General features: G+C 37.4%; 1 protein-coding gene across 6 annotated transcripts in view; it reads right to left on the reverse strand.

The window, feature by feature from the left end:
* Nucleotides 1-5,682: 5,682 nt before the first annotated feature.
* Nucleotides 5,683-19,467, reverse strand: part of TTLL7 (tubulin tyrosine ligase like 7) — a 72,057-nt gene continuing 58,272 nt past the window's right edge. For 4 of the 6 annotated variants that reach the window (XM_014939329.1, XM_014939332.1, XM_014939330.1 and 1 more), the window contains 3 exons: nt 16,006-16,166; nt 11,473-11,646; nt 5,683-8,006 (listed from right to left, as the gene is read on the reverse strand). In XM_014939329.1, coding sequence (XP_014794815.1) covers nt 7,886-8,006; nt 11,473-11,646; nt 16,006-16,166 — 456 coding nt within the window. In that variant the 3' untranslated portion in view covers nt 5,683-7,885. The other 2 variants (XR_001411649.1, XR_001411650.1) reach the window with 2 other exon arrangements.

The following is a 19,467-nucleotide window of genomic DNA, read 5'->3' on the forward strand; positions in this document are numbered from 1 at the left end:
ATACATAATTGTCCTCCTAGAACTGTAGAACCGGTTATACTGCAGCCAACTAAAACAAAACTGTATATCAATTTTATTTACTTGACTGCAATAGCCAGTAAAGCTATCCCCACTGTGTTGTTGCAGTCTGTACAGGAGAAAAAAATTTACTGTGAAATAGATCCCATCATTCCAAAAGCTTTTCAGAGAGCCAAGCTTCTTCCAAATGTGGGTGTTGCTCACGAGCTGCTATCCAATTACTTCAGCTTTCTAACCCTAAGTAGGTTTTCTATTATCACTAATAATACACATATTTGTGTACCTGAAAGAAGATATATAACAGGCAGAGATGTTACAAAGTATATTAACTGGATAGTGTTTGGCAACTCAGGCATATTTTCTATAAAAATATTTGTATTCAAACACAGTTAAGAACATACACTGGGATAGTCTGAACACTGATTCACATTAGATGACCTTTCATACCGCTATTAAAGCTTCTTCCTCAAACCCAGATTTGTTAACATTCGGAAGTTTTAAAAGGTAGAATGCTTACTGCTTCCTCCACCTGAGCAGAATGGGGGCTGGGGGAAGGCAGGGAAGAAAGACTGCAAACTGTCACAGTTCAGAAAGAACAGCCTGTGTTAGCGGTGCCTTCATCTACCGCAGCAAACAGCCCCACTGCCCTGACAGTGGTAACGATGTGTGCAAGCAAGGTACCAACAGCTTGTAGGCTGGCCAGCAGGAAACCACTGCACTGTACGCTGCTTTTCAAAAAAAAATTCTTTTGCTACCGATGCTCCCATTATTCACCAATTGTGACCACTACTGTCATACTCAGTGGCACATCTGTGGAGCATTTAGCTTCTCAGTATGACAAAAGGCATGTCACGGCTGAAGGAAGTTAGGGTGCTGTCTCTGGTTCACAGCTCGTGTTTTAAAACAAAACCAGAGGATGTGGTGACAGAAGAGGAACACACAAGCCAGAACCACTGCAGTCAAAAATAAAGGTATGCACAAATTCTACACCTGGCATGTGACTTAGCGAAGTTTAGTGCACCCTGAGTATAACCCAACCACACAGCTGTAGGCAATCATGCTGATTAATCTGGCAAATCATCCCACAAATTAAGTAAATTAAAGACTGGAAAGATGCCGCCGGGTCCAGCTTACCAATGCTGGTAGAAATTATTTTAAGTGCCAGAGGAACTTATTTTTCCCTATTCCAGTAAGTTCTCAATTGCTTCTGGTTGAATAACGTATCAAACACCAAAGCAATCAACAACGTCATTAAACTTAAACTGTTCTATAGCATATTTGCCTAGTACTACATCATTTTGATGCAACTGCTTCATTCGTTCTCTGAGTCAGAATAAAAGAAATCAGATGGCTTGAATCGTACACGATGGTGTAAAAAGCTCACTCCCTTGAACAGCACAAACAAAGGGATGCTGAGATACTGGAGCATGTTCAGAGAAGGGCAACAAAGCTGGTGAGGGGTCTGGAGAACACATCTTATGAGGAGCAGCTGAGGGAACTCGGGTTGTTCAGCCTGGAGAAAAGGAGGCTGAGAGGAGACATTATGGCTCTCTACAAGTACCTGAAAGGAGGCTGTAGAGAGGTGGGGGTCGGTCTCTTCTCCCAAGTAACAGGCAACAGGACAAGAGGAAATGGCCCCAAGTAGCACCAGGGGACATTTAGACTGGATATTAGGAAAAAATTTCTTCACTGAAAGAGTTGTCAAGCATTGGAACAGGCTGCCCAGGGGAGTGGTTGAGTCACCATCCCTAGAGGTATTTACAAGATGGGTAGATGCGGTGCTGAGGGACATGGTTTAGTGGTAATCTGTCAGTGCCAGGTTAACGGTTGGACTTGTGATCTTAACAGTCTCTTCCAACCAAAACAATTCTGTGATTGTAACCCTGCACGGGAAGGGAAGAGGCTGTGTGCCCAATGGCCTTACTCAGCAGAACTCCCACAATCACCTAATAGGGCTGAGTGGCAAAAGTAGCTGGGCTGTGAGAAAGCCCAACTCTTCCAAGCCTGACATATCTTCAAGACTGCTAACTACACACCAACATGTACAGTTATTAAAAATATATCTACACGGCACAATGCCCCCTAATTCATTAGGTACCAGAGAAAGTACCGATCTCTGCACAGGACAATTTACCCTAATTCTCATTAGCCATGTTTAGTTGTTTAGCTAATTTACTGCCTTGTAAGGGATGTTGCTTATCAGTTATTTTAGCAAACACACACTTGTACCAATGAAACCTGCAGTTCTATGTGGCACACAAGTGTCTGGCAGAGCAAGCAATGTCAGAAAGCAACACCGGGAGAACTGAGACCATTCGGCACTCAGGAGAGGTGCCTATGCAACATGGGCTGCTTGGGACGCAGGTGCACACCCCTGGAAACACATACTGAATTCTCATCTCTGACTATTCTTCTGCCAGATGCACCATTGCTGAGGATTGCTGAGATCACTTGTGTGTCACTCAGAGCTGTGTTTCTCTTCACAAAGTAAATTAATCCCATTCCTCTTGCACAACGACAACCAGACTGCTGCTGATACCCGAGTCAGGTCAAGAAACCTATAGTGCAAACTTCTCTCAAGTGCACAGATATCACATGACTTTTTTAAAATCTTGATATGGAAAGCTTCTATTTAGAAAATAGGGTCCCCTACGTCTTCTGAGAAGCTTCTACAAGATACAGTGGATTGTCACAAATTGTGGCAGGAACAACTGAGTGGTATAATGCTATAGATGGTCAGATGGTATTATGCCACTGTTAAAAATCATACAGAGCATTAATTGAAACAGCCTTTTGTTCAGCTGCAACAAAGCAAATCGTTTCCATGCAGATGGGCAAAAGGAAAACTTTTAATGTGAAACCTACTCCAGGATAATGCATTTTCTTACCAGATGCGTTGACTTCTCATAGCCTACTTGGGCTCCACTCTACCTCATGGCTGCCACCCTCAGCCTTCAAACCCAGTGCTTTGCAGGGAGTGAAGCACCCATGCTGCCAGCCCCCGCTGCAGCATCACGCTGCCCGATGATGCTCGGCAAAACCGCGTGACAGCAGCCGTGAGCAGTGGTTTGATGAGGGCACAGCAGGAAAGGCAGGTATGGGTCACTCCCCTACGCTCTCCTACTCTGCACCACGCAGCTGATGGCTCCTGACAGGGGCAGGCACAGAGGGTGACCCACCGCTGTGCGGCCACCTGAGCCAGCACAGTGTGGTGAGTGGATCCTGGGCACCCGTGTCAGCCAGCATTTCAGCCGGGCAGAAGCTCCCCTTGGCTCTGTGGCACTAAGAGCAGGCAGGCCTGTTCAGAGGGCGGTTAGGGGCCATGCACAGTGGCTTTAATTGTATTATAATATGAGTAATATCTATGGTGAAAGGAGGGCGGTTCTAAGTTCAGCATTAAGAGTTCTCTTTACTAAGTAAACATTGCCTTTTGTTTTAAAAGGAGAAATGAGGATATATTAAAAAAAAAAATAGAAACGTATCTGTCTTACTCCCCCAGAATCTTCTCCTATTACATATACGTAAATGGTAAAATTATCCCAAATTTCCTTAAGAGTCCTAAAGTGCTACAGGTATTTACACACCAACAAAGACTCTTCTACATTAACAAGCAATTTCAACAATGTAGGGAACTGCACAGAGGTGGCTGGCAGAGAACAAAGAACACAGATGCAGAATAACAACTAATGCATGGGAATTTTACCACATACAGAAAAAATTACAAATGTTTTTAGCAAATGCTGGAGTGAAAGATTTTTCAATAAGTATACCATTTAACAGCAAATTATTTTCTCCTGAAAATGGGAATAAATGCAACAGCTTCAAGTTAACTGTTTTAACACTGCACACAAAGCTAACTTGCAAATATTCACATTTGCTAACACCTATATTAGATGTTGTAACTGTCAATGCAATTCAGTTTTTCCGCTTGAATATAGAGCAAGAGTCAAAAACTGTAAACTTATGGGTTTATATTTTAAACTGAATTTATTCTAGAACTCCTAGCCCAGCTAAGGAACCATTCAGATGGAGTTTTAAAAGCTGATTAATTTACTTTCCTGTACACACAATTAACAATTAGAGACTAGTTTTCCCATAACAAGGACAAGACATTCCTTTATAGACAGCACATTAACCCAAGGCTGAGGTCTACCAAATGGGTATCCCTATGAGGTATTTTAAGCAATGTTTCCTTTAACATTATTTCAGCAAAGCAATGCTTTTGAAAAAGTATTTTCCTTGCTCTTTGGACTCCCAAGCTCATTACTGAAACCCTAAGAAGCACTTTCTTTTAGCATAAAACTCCACATCCTCAGGCACAGAAGAGGTCTGGCTGCATTGAGAACATAGCAAGGTACAGGTTTACACAGGCAAGGTACAGATTTGGCCAGGGAGCATCCCATTGTGGACAGCAGCACCCTTTCTGCTCAGCCCTGACAGCCATCACAACCCTGATGAACACAACTTCTGCAGACTTCAGTAGGTATTTTTCTCCAGTCCAAAGACCAGATGCCATCAGGCCATGCTTTCACAGGCTAAGAGCTGTTTCACACCACAAATAAAGCGTGAAGTCTTAGTAAGGTTTTGTAATTGCCATTTCTGAGCCCAGCCTTACAGCTGCTCAGCCTGCCCTCAAACCAGGGCACGGAGCAGTGAAGCAGCACCCACACCACAACCGTCATGCCAGAGCAGGCTCCTTCTAACAACACAGCAGCTCACCATAAATATGCCACTATCAACGCCAGTTTACACCAAGACAGCAGACATGGGGCAGGGGTATCTTTTACACCAATTCTGGTCACCCACAGCCCTTCATCTTGTGTTTTGGTGCTACCTAAGGAGCAAGTTGCCAGCAGGCCAGCTCCAGGCAGCAAAGCACAGTGCCCGAGACCCCCCGCAGCCTTGCCACCCTCCTCAGCTGCCCCTTACCTGCTGCTGTCTCCTCACGGACTGCTCCTGGAGATACCTCCCAGGGGGTGGTGGGCATTGCCCGGGCTCGGCACCGGGCTCCTGGCTCTCCCGGAGCTGACAGGCCCCGGAGCCGCCACCGGCCGGCAGGAAGGCTCGGCAAGGCCAGGCTGGCGGGACACCCCTGTTGGCCCGCTCTAAACAAAATAACTACAATAACAACAGAAGGGGAAAAAAAAAGACTGAAAATAAAATAAAACACTATGGTAAAATGCAATAAAATAAATAAAACTAGGCGAGGCAACCTAATCACTCCTTGGTTTCCCTCACCAGCACCGTGAGGAAACCAACCCTGCACCTGCCCAGGGTGGGGCCGCTTCCGGGGCGGGGCCCTTTCCCTCCCCAGGTGCACCCCTGCTCCCGTCCTGTTTCCCCAGGATGCACCCAGAGGCTTTTCTTAGCCAAAAAACCCACACATTTTGTACATTAAAGCTACTGAGCACCTCATTTCTGCACCGGGGGGATTTTTTTTTGAGTTACTGGGATGATCATGCACCATTACAAAACGCATTACCTCATTTTAGTCATATCTTAAATGGGTAAAGATCAGCCTATGGTAAAAATTTTGTCTGTGTTCTTTTCCTTCTAATTACGGCTCTCGTACAGCTTGGAAATACATTTGAAAAAGGAGTAAATGCTTCCACCTGCAGGGCTGTACCTACAGCCCATAATTCACCCATCGACCATATGCACCCGTTCAGAGGAGCTGGCAGGAAAGTGCAGCATCACGTTTATTGAAAGTATTGATTCACACATTATTAGGAATACAGTAGCACTTTAGGAAAGGTTATCAGAAATATGAATATATTAAGTAGCTTCAGATGTAAACCAACTATCTGGTCCACTTTTGTACATGCTAAATGTATTTTTCTCCTAGATCTGTCCACACCACATAGGTACAGTTAGCAGCCCTCGTTTTGCTGGCGGAGTATTCTATACAGATTGACCTGTCCCAGCACTGGCTTCTGAGAACAGAGATCATAACGTAGTTAAAAGAAGAAGGAAAGGGTAAGAAAAAAAAAAAAAGGCATGTGAACGTACTTATCCTAAACTCTGGCAAGCTAAGCTGGAAGCTGGTGTTAACCTTATGGCCAAAAGCAGAATGCAATGGAAGCCTCCCCCAGGTAGAGAGAATTTACAGCTTTTATTAGGTCTTACAGATAACCGTAGTATGCTTTATCAGTAGTTGCTGTGTGGATCAAAAGAGGTATACAATTAATGTGAATATACTATATTACTGAACTAGTATTACCACAAAAATGAAAAAGACTTTACCAGACCAGAAGACAGCTTATATCTGGCTAATCTCAAGAAGTTTTTTCAATTTTTTACAAATAGTCTCGTTATCATATATCCTGCAGTTCTAGAGCTGAGGCACTACAGCACAGGCATCAAAAAAATCTCACCAAAATTCCCAGCTTTATATATACTATGACTAAAATTAAAAAAAAAAAAAATAATTTCCAGACAACTTCATTCTCAAATTTCTTACATCTCTTAAATTTTTCTTAAATCTCTGGATATCAAAAACCTCTAACATACTTGCTCCTGAGGATAATTAGCCCTCAGATTATTTTTTTAAGTATACCTGAAATATACTGGTAATTTACAAACACTTTTCCTGGTTACATGACGGGTAAGTAAACAAGTCTTTGGTAAATAATAACTACTCTGTCCTTTACTCAGTTAAAAAACTTACTTCATTTTTAAATCTAGATTAACTGATTTTAATTTTAATAATTGTTTCTATAATGAATAAGGCTCACATGGCAAAATGCTGAGTGGGATGAATGGGTTGCAAAGCCTGAATGATGTTTTCAGGTTAATTCCAGGTTTCTGCTCTGGCTTGTTTCCTTTTTGTGTTGTTCAGCCAGGCCCAGGAAGCTGAATCTGAATGAGAGCTTTCTGATTAATTAAATTTCCAACATTTAAAGGTGTCAGCAGTCTAGAAAATACTGTCCATTGCAAGGATACATTCTACAGTAGGTGCTAGATTGTATGCTAAAAACTACAATGAACCAATTAGTTTAAGGTTGAAATAATACATTGTAGCTGCAGTATTTCCTAAAAATGTCTGCTTTACCACTTGTGCAGTAAAACAGAAAAACTATGCACTTTGTATGCTTGTGCGAGTTGGAGATGACTGCTTGCTCCCAAAGGAAACCTAAAGGCACAGGCCATAGGTAACATGAATGAAAATCTCGTGACAAACATCGGCTTCCATTTTATTACAAGAATCCAATTAGAAATGGAATGCCTAAACTGATGTTTTTACTGTTTGTGTACCACATGCCTTCACTTTGGCTAAAAGATACTATACCATGTCCTCCAAGAGAAATAGCAGCATTAAAGATCTTTCAATTTCAGAGGAGATGTCTGCTCTAGGCTTGGCTTGGCTTAAAGAGTTTTGGGGATTATTTTAAACATGTCCAAGAAATGATCAGATTATTTTCAATGACTGTTACAGTTTTACTGTTCTACTACAGTTTTTTAAATCATCTGCCTTGTTAAAGGATCAATTACATTTCAGACAATAAATAGTATACTTTACAATAAATAATATTCAAAGTATTGTACTTACAAAATAATGTAACACTGTAATAAGATCTTCAAGATCAATTCCATTTTACATATTCTGCAGCAAAAATAACATTTCTAGTAAGAAGGAATTACTTATAAACCTAGCAAGATCTACACATTCACCTGTGTGTGTAAACAACTTAACAAGGTTTATTATGTTTCCAGAAAAGCTATGCTTTTACAGTAGGTTTTCAGCTAAATGTTATCATAATATGGTAGTAAATATATAACAGTGCTTATATTTAGCTCCATCACAAATTTTAATTTGGAAAAAAAATGAGTGCCATTATTTACAAAGAACAGCAACTTTTATTTTGCTTCACAAGTGACTATATCTGTGTGTGAACAAAATGTTAGGACGAGGCATTCCAGATGAACTGCAGCTAAGGCTGGATGAGGATGGTTTCATGATGAACGGTGAAGGTCCTGGCAATAAATACCTAGAAAGGATATGAAAAATATAGCAGAGTTTACAGGCAAAGTGACATTCAAGAGCAAAAGTATTAGTTGTTCAGGTTCTATACCTTTAAATCATCGTATGCAAAAAATTATGTACAATAAATACTATTTATAAAAGCTACAGGGCATTAGGCACTAACTCAGGAAACAGATCTAAGCACAGAGAAACTCTTAGCAAAACTTTAAGATGATGTATGAGGATCAAACATCTTTCCAGTCCTTTATGTTTAAAGCAAGCGGATAAAAAAAAAAGACATCCTGTTTAATATTCCTACCAAAAATCAATAGTTAACCCATTGTGCTCTGTTATTATAGTACTATTTATTCAATTTAACTGGGTAAAACCTGCAAATTGATGTTAACGAGCTTATAAAATGTTAACTTGTAAAATAATTCAATTAGGGAAAAACTAGAGATTTTCAGCTTTGGTTTCCAGCTCCAATTCTTTGAAAATAGACATGCTACATCACTAATCTAGGAAAGCAAGAAACAATGATGCTACAACCTAGTATGTCACATCAGTGACTATTTACCTTTTGAGTTCAGGCAACTATATAGCCCATATTTCATGTAAGCTAGAAACAATCATTTAACATATGCCTACTATTCATTGTTAAATCTTTTCATGTTAACATTTCCTAATAGTTAATTGCAGAAGTCATTAGATGAGTACAGTAAGTGTACAAAAATAACATCCACACTAAATCAGAATTTCATAATGAATGATGTCAATGTTAGGACAGATTACCAAAACACATTGTATAAATCATTGCTTAAAAATTGTTGCATCATTCTAGTGAATTTTATTGATTAATGATGAATAAGATAAAAGACTGATCCTAGTAATCACTTGGATAGAAACAGCATCACACTGTCAATGGGAGAAATATAGTGTATACATGGGGTTTGTTTAAGCTCTGAGTAAAGCTGTTACTATAAAAATATTATCACCAATACATTTTTTTTTTTTAAATATAAAAAATTAAGTCTGATTTGGAATGGGTTGGTGGTGAGCTTGACAGTTCACTACATCACCAGACTGAGTCCTACCTTTGCGTGATGATATAGTCAAAAGCTCTAATGCTTCCCAGAGAATATGCCATGTAATAGAAAAGATTATTTAGCAAGCTGTAAGGATCTACTAGTAGATGGTTTGGCTTTTTTTAAATTTTGTAACACAGGGAAATTTATCAAAATATGAAAAGCCTGACTTCTTACACAGTTTGATTTTTGCTATTATTTTAAAGAGAATGTGGTATAGTTTTTGAGCTCCCCCTATTGTTTTCTTTACACTTCTAATTTTGTGAGGAAACAAGTGACCATTTAGATTAATACTCTTATTAATTCTCTTCATGACATACAGTGGATTTACAGTTAGGAGATAGGATTGAGAACAAATTTTAAAAGTGAAAATAGAACTCTGTGGGAGTTTTCATTATCTTTTTTTCTCACCCTGTACAAATAAATTTTCTCAGCTAAAGAGGTATCTATTTGTAATCTTTTAAAGCTTTAGTTTCACAAACATTTGTTTCATAAACACAAACAAAACAAAAAATTGGTTTGTGCTCAGAAAAAAAAAACCCCTTCAAATTAGATTTTATAAATCCTTGAAAAAATTTACTTCTTGTACATTTATTAAATTATACACTGATCTCTTCTTGCACTTCACACAATTTTCCAAGAATCAAGAAAACTATTGTTAGTAGTGCAGATACTTATATAATTTAAAAACAGAAACCTCAATGAAAAGTGAAATAGTATTGAAGTTTTCCCATTTCTAGAAAAACAGTTCATTATTTTACAATTATGGGGCATAGTGGGCAAAAGCATTCATTTCCATACCTACCTTTCATTTCACAAATTCAGAATATAATGGTTAAGTAGCATATTTCTGTATCCACAGTATAGATGTAACATTTGTGGAGATTAATATAAAAATTGTAACTTTAATTGATTAGAGTTGTCGTGACACTCCATGGCTGAAGACATTTAGGATATAGGATATTTAGGATACACAGGGCTTAGAATCTTCCAGCCTGTGAAATTTATGAATGAACTTCCATTCAGGGTCCAAAGAAGCACAGAAACTGGAGACGAGAAAGTTTTATTGGGCCATCCCTTTCACTGGTTTCCAAATGCAAGCCTGTTAGCTGCAGTACATTAGAGTAATCCGATCAGTTTGAATAGTTTGTGGTTGGTCATGATGCAAAATTTTCTGCAGTATTAACAGTAAAAGCAATAAAAACTTCACGGTTGAAGATTTTTTAGTCTTACCTAATCCAAATGACTTTACCATACTCGTGCTATAGCTCAGTAGATGTTAATATTGAATGTGATTTGTTTTGTGGCTAACATATTTCTACTTTTGCTGTGACCAAACAACTTCAGTTTCTGGTCAGTTTACAATTATATTAGAGTGCCTTAAGATCCATATGACAATAACAAATGGGTTCAGTGTATCAAATAACTAGTCTGAGATATAGCAAGTAAGCAATTAAGTCATAAAATAAGTTTAACAGATAATATATCAAAGGCTTGCTTTTCACATAATATTTAACTCATAAAGCCCTTCTATGAAATAATGTCTGTAAAAATTTTTATATAAGCAAACCATTTGTAAGCTTATATACATAATAATTCAAATTGCCATTATGGATAGAATTTGGAAGCGAAGTAATTTGAAACTTACATTTAATTCTCCATCTATGACTGTTAAATTGCAGATCATTGACTCCCACAGTTGGAGCATTTTCAGTAATCCCTACACTGACAATACTACAATCCCTATTGTATCCAGTTGGAGAACTAAACCAGCCAATAGATAATCAGGTAAGTGCCAAATAATTTTTTTACTATATGATGCTGTTTTGCAAGGTTTGAAAATATATTTGTGCTCTGTAAGATGAAATAACAAAGCTTTCAATCTGTAGGTTTTGGAAATCAACTTTGCAAAACTGTGCAATACAGTAAATCAGATGGCACTTACCTGACCCTTGGCTGGAGCTGTGCCCCTATAGCATTCCACTGCCAATGTGAAGCCAGAAGTATCAAACATGTTAGGATACCTCTAAGAATGCAAATCTGGTATCAGTGACTTTGAGGGATCTAAGAAGGGCAAGAAAGGAAATTTTCAGTTCACTTTATGGAAAGCCTTTGCTGCAGCTACTTGGGCAGTACGCAATCAAGACTTTAATAAGTGTAGCTTCACACAAAATGTGTACATCAAGTCTTCCTTTAGTAGCACTTCATGAGTGGGGTAGAGAGATTAGAATGCTAAAACCTCAGGATCAAAGAAATGTTGGGGGGGTTGCCTTTTTTTTTTTTTTTAAATAAAAACTTAGTGAACTAGGCTTAAAGAGAAGTATAGTGGTAGCAACACAGACTGAAACATGTTCCAGTATTATGCTTTGTACTTATAATTTAGGAAGAGAATATTGAAATGTATACCTCGTATCATCCCAGTGGGTGCTAATCCCAGTTGGGGATCCTCTTGAGTCTGATGAATATTTATAAACCACCAGCAGGCAGTGTTTACAAAGTTGTACTACTCGTTGGCAACACTGGAGTTGCTCAGGAGTCACCACCTCTGTGCTTTTACTGAATATGGTTTCCCAAGAGCTCCTGTTATGGAAAAAGGCACAACTTCATTTTTTGTAGCAAAATTTGCAGTCTGAGAGCTTTACTGCCTTATATCATATTAATATAGGAACAAGAGAAAAAACACGACCATGACTATTTACAGGAAAGGTCTATACTATTTAACACAAATGCTGGCAGATGCTGAGTCCAAAATACAAATTAAGAAGTTAATCTTCATATGTGAAATGTCCACAGCCTTTTTTCACTTGGTTTGCTCCCTAAAGCGTTTATAGGGCCATTACTTAGGTTTAGCACATAAAGATTTACTGTCACATAATAGTATATGTGTCTTACAACAGGAATAGCAAAAAACATGTATTATTTTTAACAAGCTACCACCTGAATATGAATGTGATGTGATATTAAAAAGTAATTGATAAAAGTAATAAATTATTTCTAAATGCCTGCATAGCATAATGATACTCTTCTTCTAATTTAAGTACATAATACTAAGAAACAAATATGAAATTAATTCACAGGAGATTAGGATGTGCTCTGCTTCCTTATCCAAATCACATGAGAAGTGTTTCCCAGTTTAATCATTCAAATAATACTTATTATACTATCTGGTCATATGGGGTTGCTCTTCTACAATTAAGTGCAACTTGAAAAGCGTATCTATAGAAGCATTACTTTTTGAAATATGAACAATCATGCTTTTGTTTTCTTAAAAAGCCATTTCTCTTTCCAAAACAAACAACCAAAAAAAAAAAAAAATCCCACCCTACCATACCAATATAAACCAGGTATGTTTTACCACAGAAGATGACAATAGTTCCTTGCATACACCTGCTGTTTGTGCAAAATTCTGACCAGATTACAGATCATTACATCTGTTTTAAAGGCAACATGGTCCCTGTGAAGACTTTTTTTAGTCAAAACATTATCCAGTAGCACAGATGGTTTGTAAACTTGAGGTTTTTATGTTTGCTTATGAAAGCGGCATTTCATAGAGTGAGGAAAATTTGCTGCATCTGGTTTCAACACAGCATCCAGGATGATTTAGTTTTGTCCACTGAGATCAGCAATAGATTTCACAGTCCCAGTATAGGAAGTTTGTCCTTAAAACACCACCAAAGAACCAGCAAGCTTACTTCTGCCTAGTGAGATTTTCAAAATTACGCTGTTATTAGGATGGAATTATGAACATTAATGACTAAAAGATAAGCTGTATATGTATAGCTCAACGATTTTTCAGCCTGGCTCCTCAGTCTAGATTACATGTTCTGGTTGAAACTCTTCAGTCCTACCGAATTTCCACTGCACATACAATTTTCAAATGACTCAATTACTATCCATATAATTATTTTTTAAAGAAATATTGTTTATAAGGCATCAAAACTTTTATTTCATAAACAGAATAATTCTACTAATTGAAGAGCTACTATTTTTAAAATATATTTTTCTCAATATTGTTTCCTGTCTGGGAACTTTCCACATGTATTTTTACATGGAAATTAATCTACTGTCTTCATTCTTTCCTCATGAAGTCACGTGATATCTGGTAAAAAGCAGCAAGATGAAGGTCTAAGTATTACATTCATTCAACAGATTCACAGTGCTACACATAATTATATTCTAATTCAATCCATAAATCTCCAAAATCCTGGGGAAGAAACTCTCCTGATAAATTCCTTAAGTTCTGGGCTTTGAGGTCTGTCATCACTTTCCTACAGTTCGGAGGGATTTTATCAGTGAAGAATAATATGTGGCCTGCTATAACTATGGCTGATTATGAACATAATGGTATACAGTTACCCTAATAACAAAGATTGAGATTTGGAAACATACGTGAATTTGAATGAGGTTTGATGTAAATGTGCTTGTGCAATGTCCTCCATGTGCTACACGGATTCAGTTTGCACTCCATTATACTGCAGTCAACTGGGATCAGAGTACTGTTACCTAAGGAAGCTTAATTTGTTATGCTGTAACTTTAGTTTCCACACATTAGTAAGAAATCATGGAGTCTCACCAGATCCAGAACAAAGTCTAACGCTTCATTGTGCAACGTTGTCAATTATGTGTTATTCTTTTTATAACCATCTGAAGTCAGCTGGTTCTACCAGTTTCCTCTTATTAATTTTAATTGTTTATTATGCAGTGAAACAAATGTAGCTTTACATCACCATTATTTCACTGAGGTTTCTTTTGTTTCTTTGTCATTCTTTCTGCTAAAATAGCATATGCTTAGCAGAGATCTAACCAGCAAGAGAAAACCTTAAGGCTATTAGCTCTGCTTTTCTCCCAAGACATAGATCTTACAAATAGTCAAAATTCTATACTCCTTAATATATTTTAATATACTCATGTTGTTTCTGAATCAGCACATGCATACCCCTTCCTGACACGTTTCCCCAAATTCTACACATGCCGTATATTTATTCCAATCTGTTCTTTAAAATGGCACAAGGCACTCGAAGGAGGAGTCACGAAAAGTTGGCTTCTCTGCTTCAGAAGTGCTGACATGGGATCTCTGTTGTGGATCCCATGGCAAGAAGGATGATAGTAACTGAATAAACAATGTACTAGGAAGGTACAAACAGCCTTTCCGTTTTCTTCTGTGGATTCTATTCTTCTGTTGATTCTACTTGTTAAGTACATTACATGCAGAGTGATCTCTTCACATACTGGATCTTTGTATATTACTTTTACGGTATTTTTAGAATCTTTTACATAGCAACTCTTCTTACAAGGAACTGAATCTTTTTCAAAGAATGTAGTTCCACTTTTGAGTCAGCTGAGTCTTGTTCTGCATGAATAAAATTATTGCTGGATGAGAAATTCTACTCTTCACTGAACTCTTCTGCTGGCTCAAAGTCTCTTCTCCTGAGCCAAGTGAGCAACAGAGTTTTTCAAAGTTTTTGAACAAAAAACAGTCTTTGTAGACAAAAAAAAATCTAAAATGAAAATGTTCATGCATATTAAAAGATTTGCACACTAAAAGTAAAATTCAAAATAATAACAGCATTATTAAAAGGGAAGGTAATTATAATGTTTTATGACAACAAAAATTGAGGTTGGACTCAAGACTTCGCACACCTCTGCTGGCATGAAGAACGGACCCACAGCTGCTGAGGATTATGCAGAACAAATGTTTCAGATTGGAAACACAGAATATTTCTCACCCTACTTTAACTTCTGGAGTGTGCTGTATTCCCTATATCCTATATTCCCTCTACCAAAGCTCAAGTCTGACATTATCTGTGTGTTCCCATGACCCATCTCAGTGAAAAAAACCTGCAGAAACTTCTAGTGAGCAACAAGCAATAAGCCTTCACCAATGACAAGAAAAAAGCCCAAAAAACTGAGAACCTATTAGATACTCTCAGATCCCTCTTCTTCTTGTCGTCTTCTTGTTATTCATTTTGTGGCGAAACAATAACAAGTGCATTACATGCATTCTCTACATATGACAAACATGAAGAACCTATTCCTTTCTACATACAATATCCATATTACTGTATTTGCTGTAGTTCATTTTCAATAAATCTCTTCGAACAACCTATACAAGCTAATCAAAACCCCTCCCATTCTTTACACATTGTGTGTACTTACACATAAAATGTCTTTTTATATGTGATATATTTCATATTTAAACATTTGTATTCTTATTTTATGAAGAAATTTGGTGGGGAGGGGGATTATTTTATACCTATGATCCGATCCTCCAAACCTATTGTTACATGAATGCCTTTAATTTCAGGAATGTAGATTTTTGAAGTGTGGGATACTGAGCATTCAATATACGGCCTGATTTTTTTTCCCCATAGAAAATTTGTATTTGCTACCCAAACCAAAAACATCTGCTTACCTCAGTGTGGCCACTTCCTATTCCGTATATACTTAAATTCCCACCAGTGTAGGAAACAGCAAATGTAATCAAGTACAGAGATTCAAACTCCTTATTTGTAAATCACAGAACTGACATTGCATTTGGCACGAGATGTCAGCTGCACTTGTGACTAAATTCTTCCCTTGTAAGTCTTGAGCTCAAATAGATACGACAATGATTTCTGTTGGTGGCAAATTGACCACTTACAATGGTCTGACCTCAAAATTGTGCACTGTCCAATGAAAGAGTTAACCTAAACCTCAGATATTTTTAAAATTCGGGGGTTTTCCTAAGATTATGATATTTGTAAATATTCTAATAAATGTCTGATTCCATTACTGAAATGGTTGGCCTAGATTATTAGACTTCTAACTATACTATATTTTTAGATGGTTATAAAACAAGTTCAAAGTATTAGAGCATTCTCATGAATTAAAATGAGCAACAAAGTATGCCAGCATTGATAATTGTAGAGTTATGAAGAAGACTAAGAGAAATAGGCTTACCCTGAATTACAGAAACAGTTCCATAGACCTTGACCATGGCTCCAAAGTAAGCGATTAAATACACGGTTAAAGAGACGGTATAAATGTAAATTTTCAATGTCTGGAGCCTTCCAGACATGCTGTAGAACTGCACGAACACTTGTCTTGACTATATCCAAAACCTAGGAGAGGATATTCCAAGGAAATTAAAGCAAAGGCATATTGCAAAACCTAAAACCAACTGTTCGCTGATTCACTGAACACACACATACAAACACACACACACAGATGACTGCATAGCTATAAATTCCCACAGATGTCTGTGTTTCATTTCTGTGCATTCATCAGCAAACTTTTATGATACGCTTTTTCTGTCAAAAACATTTTGCAAAACCAAATCAAAATATTTTACTTTTATTACAGAGAAGTTCATTTCTATTCTTTTCAATCTGTTCAATTACTATCTTGTTTAAATGACAATAAGAGTTTAAAAAGAAACAAAATAGACACAATTACAGATTAGAAGCAACATAATTAACAACCCAAACATTACATATTTGAAGATTACCTCTTCTTCTTTTCCCACTCCCTTTTAAAATACCATTTGTTTTATAAAGAACTAAAACATCCTGAAAAGCTACAAACTGCTTTTGGTTTAATATCTATTTAAGCTTAGTGTTACCCTAGATCAAAACATTTTAGTTTACCTTTTATGAAGGAAACAGTGTAGTGAAATCAGTAAATAAGAAAAAAATCAGTAAGATATTTAAAATAGCAATGTTTATAGAAATGCAACAGATTTGTTAAATATGGACTGCATTGTAAAATCTACAGTGTAAAATCTGACCTAAAAAAAAAAAACCCTATGGTGCTGTAACCTATTAACAAAAATGTGAGTTAAATCAACATTATTTGCTGTAAAGGAGACACCTTTACTCGCTCTTTCACATAACAGCATCTTCCGAAAAAACAGTCAGACTCAAGTGGGGGGTGAACTGATGGAGGTATTCACTTATATGGAATAAGATGTTGCAAATTCTAGGATTTAGAAGGTACAATACATGCTCAGGAAACCTTCAGATGTGTGTGACAAACTGATTCACACTGTTAAACATCTGACTCTCAAAAAATAAAGGGGATTTAGTAAAACAGTAAAGTATGGAAGTGTGGTATGGAACTTCAATTTTTTGGTCCTGCATAACAAACTGGTGTTTGTAAATAATCAGATTAGACATGATGAAGGAAACAAAGCATAAACAAAATGCTTACAATAGCACAATGAAGCTGTGTAGCAAAAAGATATGCTTAATGGGCAGAAAATCTATAGATGCCTAATAATGACAACCTCAATGAAATATGTCATTTACATGTTAAGACCTTTTTTGAAGACCTAGTATTAGTCTGCACACATAGATTTTACATGAATTCCATGCACATATGCACCTAATGTGAATACAATGCTGTCCTCTGATTGGGAATCTTGATAAATGCAGGTATCTAACACACTAAAACCATACCCGTGGTCTCTTCCTCCCAAAGAGTGAGATAAAATGAGTAGTAAATTATAACCTAGGGACAGTGCTCTTGTTTAGTGACTACAGGAGCTAAACCCAACTTTTGGACTGCCCCACGCTTGTGGGAAGGATCCAGATGTTCAGACATTCCCTTAGCAGCCATAGCCTACTGTCTTAATGCTTCTCAAGCATCCTTTTCCTTCTGCCTCACGCAATTAAGGCTTTCCCACACAAATAGCCAGTAACTGTGACAGTATACACACATTTGAACCAACTAAGTCCCTAAATTACGTAAAGGATCAGCCATACATGCCTTTGCAATGTTACACTAACAGTAATTTATCTCCGTGTGTAAAACAACAATTCCACCCCATACAGATTCTCTCACTAGTCCAAACACACAAACTAAGAACTATAATACCAATGTAGAGCTTTTTCTTTTACTTTAGCACCTGGAGTTGAAGAAAACTAAGGACTGAACCTTGCATCTTAGAGCAAGCAGCAGATTGCCAGGTACTCCAGAAAAAAAACCCCACTTTCTTGCTGTCTCTACTGTGTTGATATTACCAATATGCCAGAGGGAAAAACACTCCAGTTAATCGTTCCTAATTTGCAAACATGGCCTCAATCATCCATTTAAGAAAAGAGACAAGGCGTTGCACAAGAGCTGGAAATTCATGAAACCAACATCCTCATTTTCCTAAGTTAATTTCCCTAGTTTGCCTTCATCTTTCTGTTTACTTCAATTTACATCAGTTACTTTAACATAACCAATTATCTAGGTGTAACAGAACAAGATGTTATGAAAGAAAGTATTCAAAACAAGATGTACAGACCCTCTGGTAACCATCAAAACACTTTTAAAGAAATTATGTAAAGTGATGTAACACAAAGCAGTCACAACTCCTCCCATAGAAAAGTCTCTTTTTCCTAAAAGTCTTGGGAGACTAGATTTTATTGTAGCATGTATCGATTTCATCAGTTTACTCTCAACTTGCTTCTAAATGACTCCTGTGCCTCTGCTGTAATGCCAGAATATTAGACACTAAGAATATAAGCAGGAGTTTAATTTTCTACATCATATTGGATAATTCTTAAGAAAATATACCTGTCAGAGTGAACATTGTGAAATCTAGTACATTGCCCAGGTATTTTCTTATGTTTTAGAACTTCCCTGTAAGTATAGTGAAGGGGACTGAGTTTCTGGTTTGTATTTCACAAAGTTGCAGGAGGTACCTTTCAGACAGATTTCTTACTTGCATAAATATTCTCCACCTTGAGCTCGCTTCTCCTTTACCCACCCCATTGGAATATAAAACATACTTCTTTCAAATCAACAAACGCTTACACATTTGCCAGTCCTCAGCTGCAATGTCATTGTCAAAGGTAATCCGTTTTTATAAACTACCCTTCTAAGAATAACTATCTGATTGCTTGAAGGGATTGGGGTTAAAAGCAGTTCAAAAAAAAAAAAAAAAAAAAGGCAAATCATTTCCAGTGTAAGCAAAGATGAAGGGCCCCACTAGTGCTTCAGGAATTAGAAGTCTCCTAAGTTGTAAAAGAAATCCTCACAAGAAGAACAAAGAAAGCCACATTTCTGTTTGTGCAGTTTTTGCTAGTAAGGACCAGGCATATCAAACTGTATCATCCTGACTCAGTACACATGCCCTTGGTTTTACATGGCTGTCAGTCAAAAGACAGAAACATTCTTATAAATTGTAGGCTTTCTGAAATAATGCTTACAGGAGAAAATTCTGACTACATTGCAAAGAAAATAACAAAAAAAAACAAAAACAAAACCTAGACAGACACAGGTATATTAAGGCAGATGTCCAAACGGAGCTTATGAAGAGCAGTTGAGGAATGTATAGTAAACAGCTTCAGTCTCTCAAAGAGCAGATTTATCACTCTCCCTGTGGCAATTCCTTCCCATAGTTTTGGGGAATGATGTATGGGGAAAGGCTGAAAG

Source organism: Calidris pugnax, unplaced genomic scaffold, assembly GCF_001431845.1.
Source record: "Calidris pugnax isolate Ruff unplaced genomic scaffold, ASM143184v1 scaffold18, whole genome shotgun sequence".
Taxonomy (NCBI): Eukaryota; Metazoa; Chordata; class Aves; order Charadriiformes; family Scolopacidae; genus Calidris; species Calidris pugnax.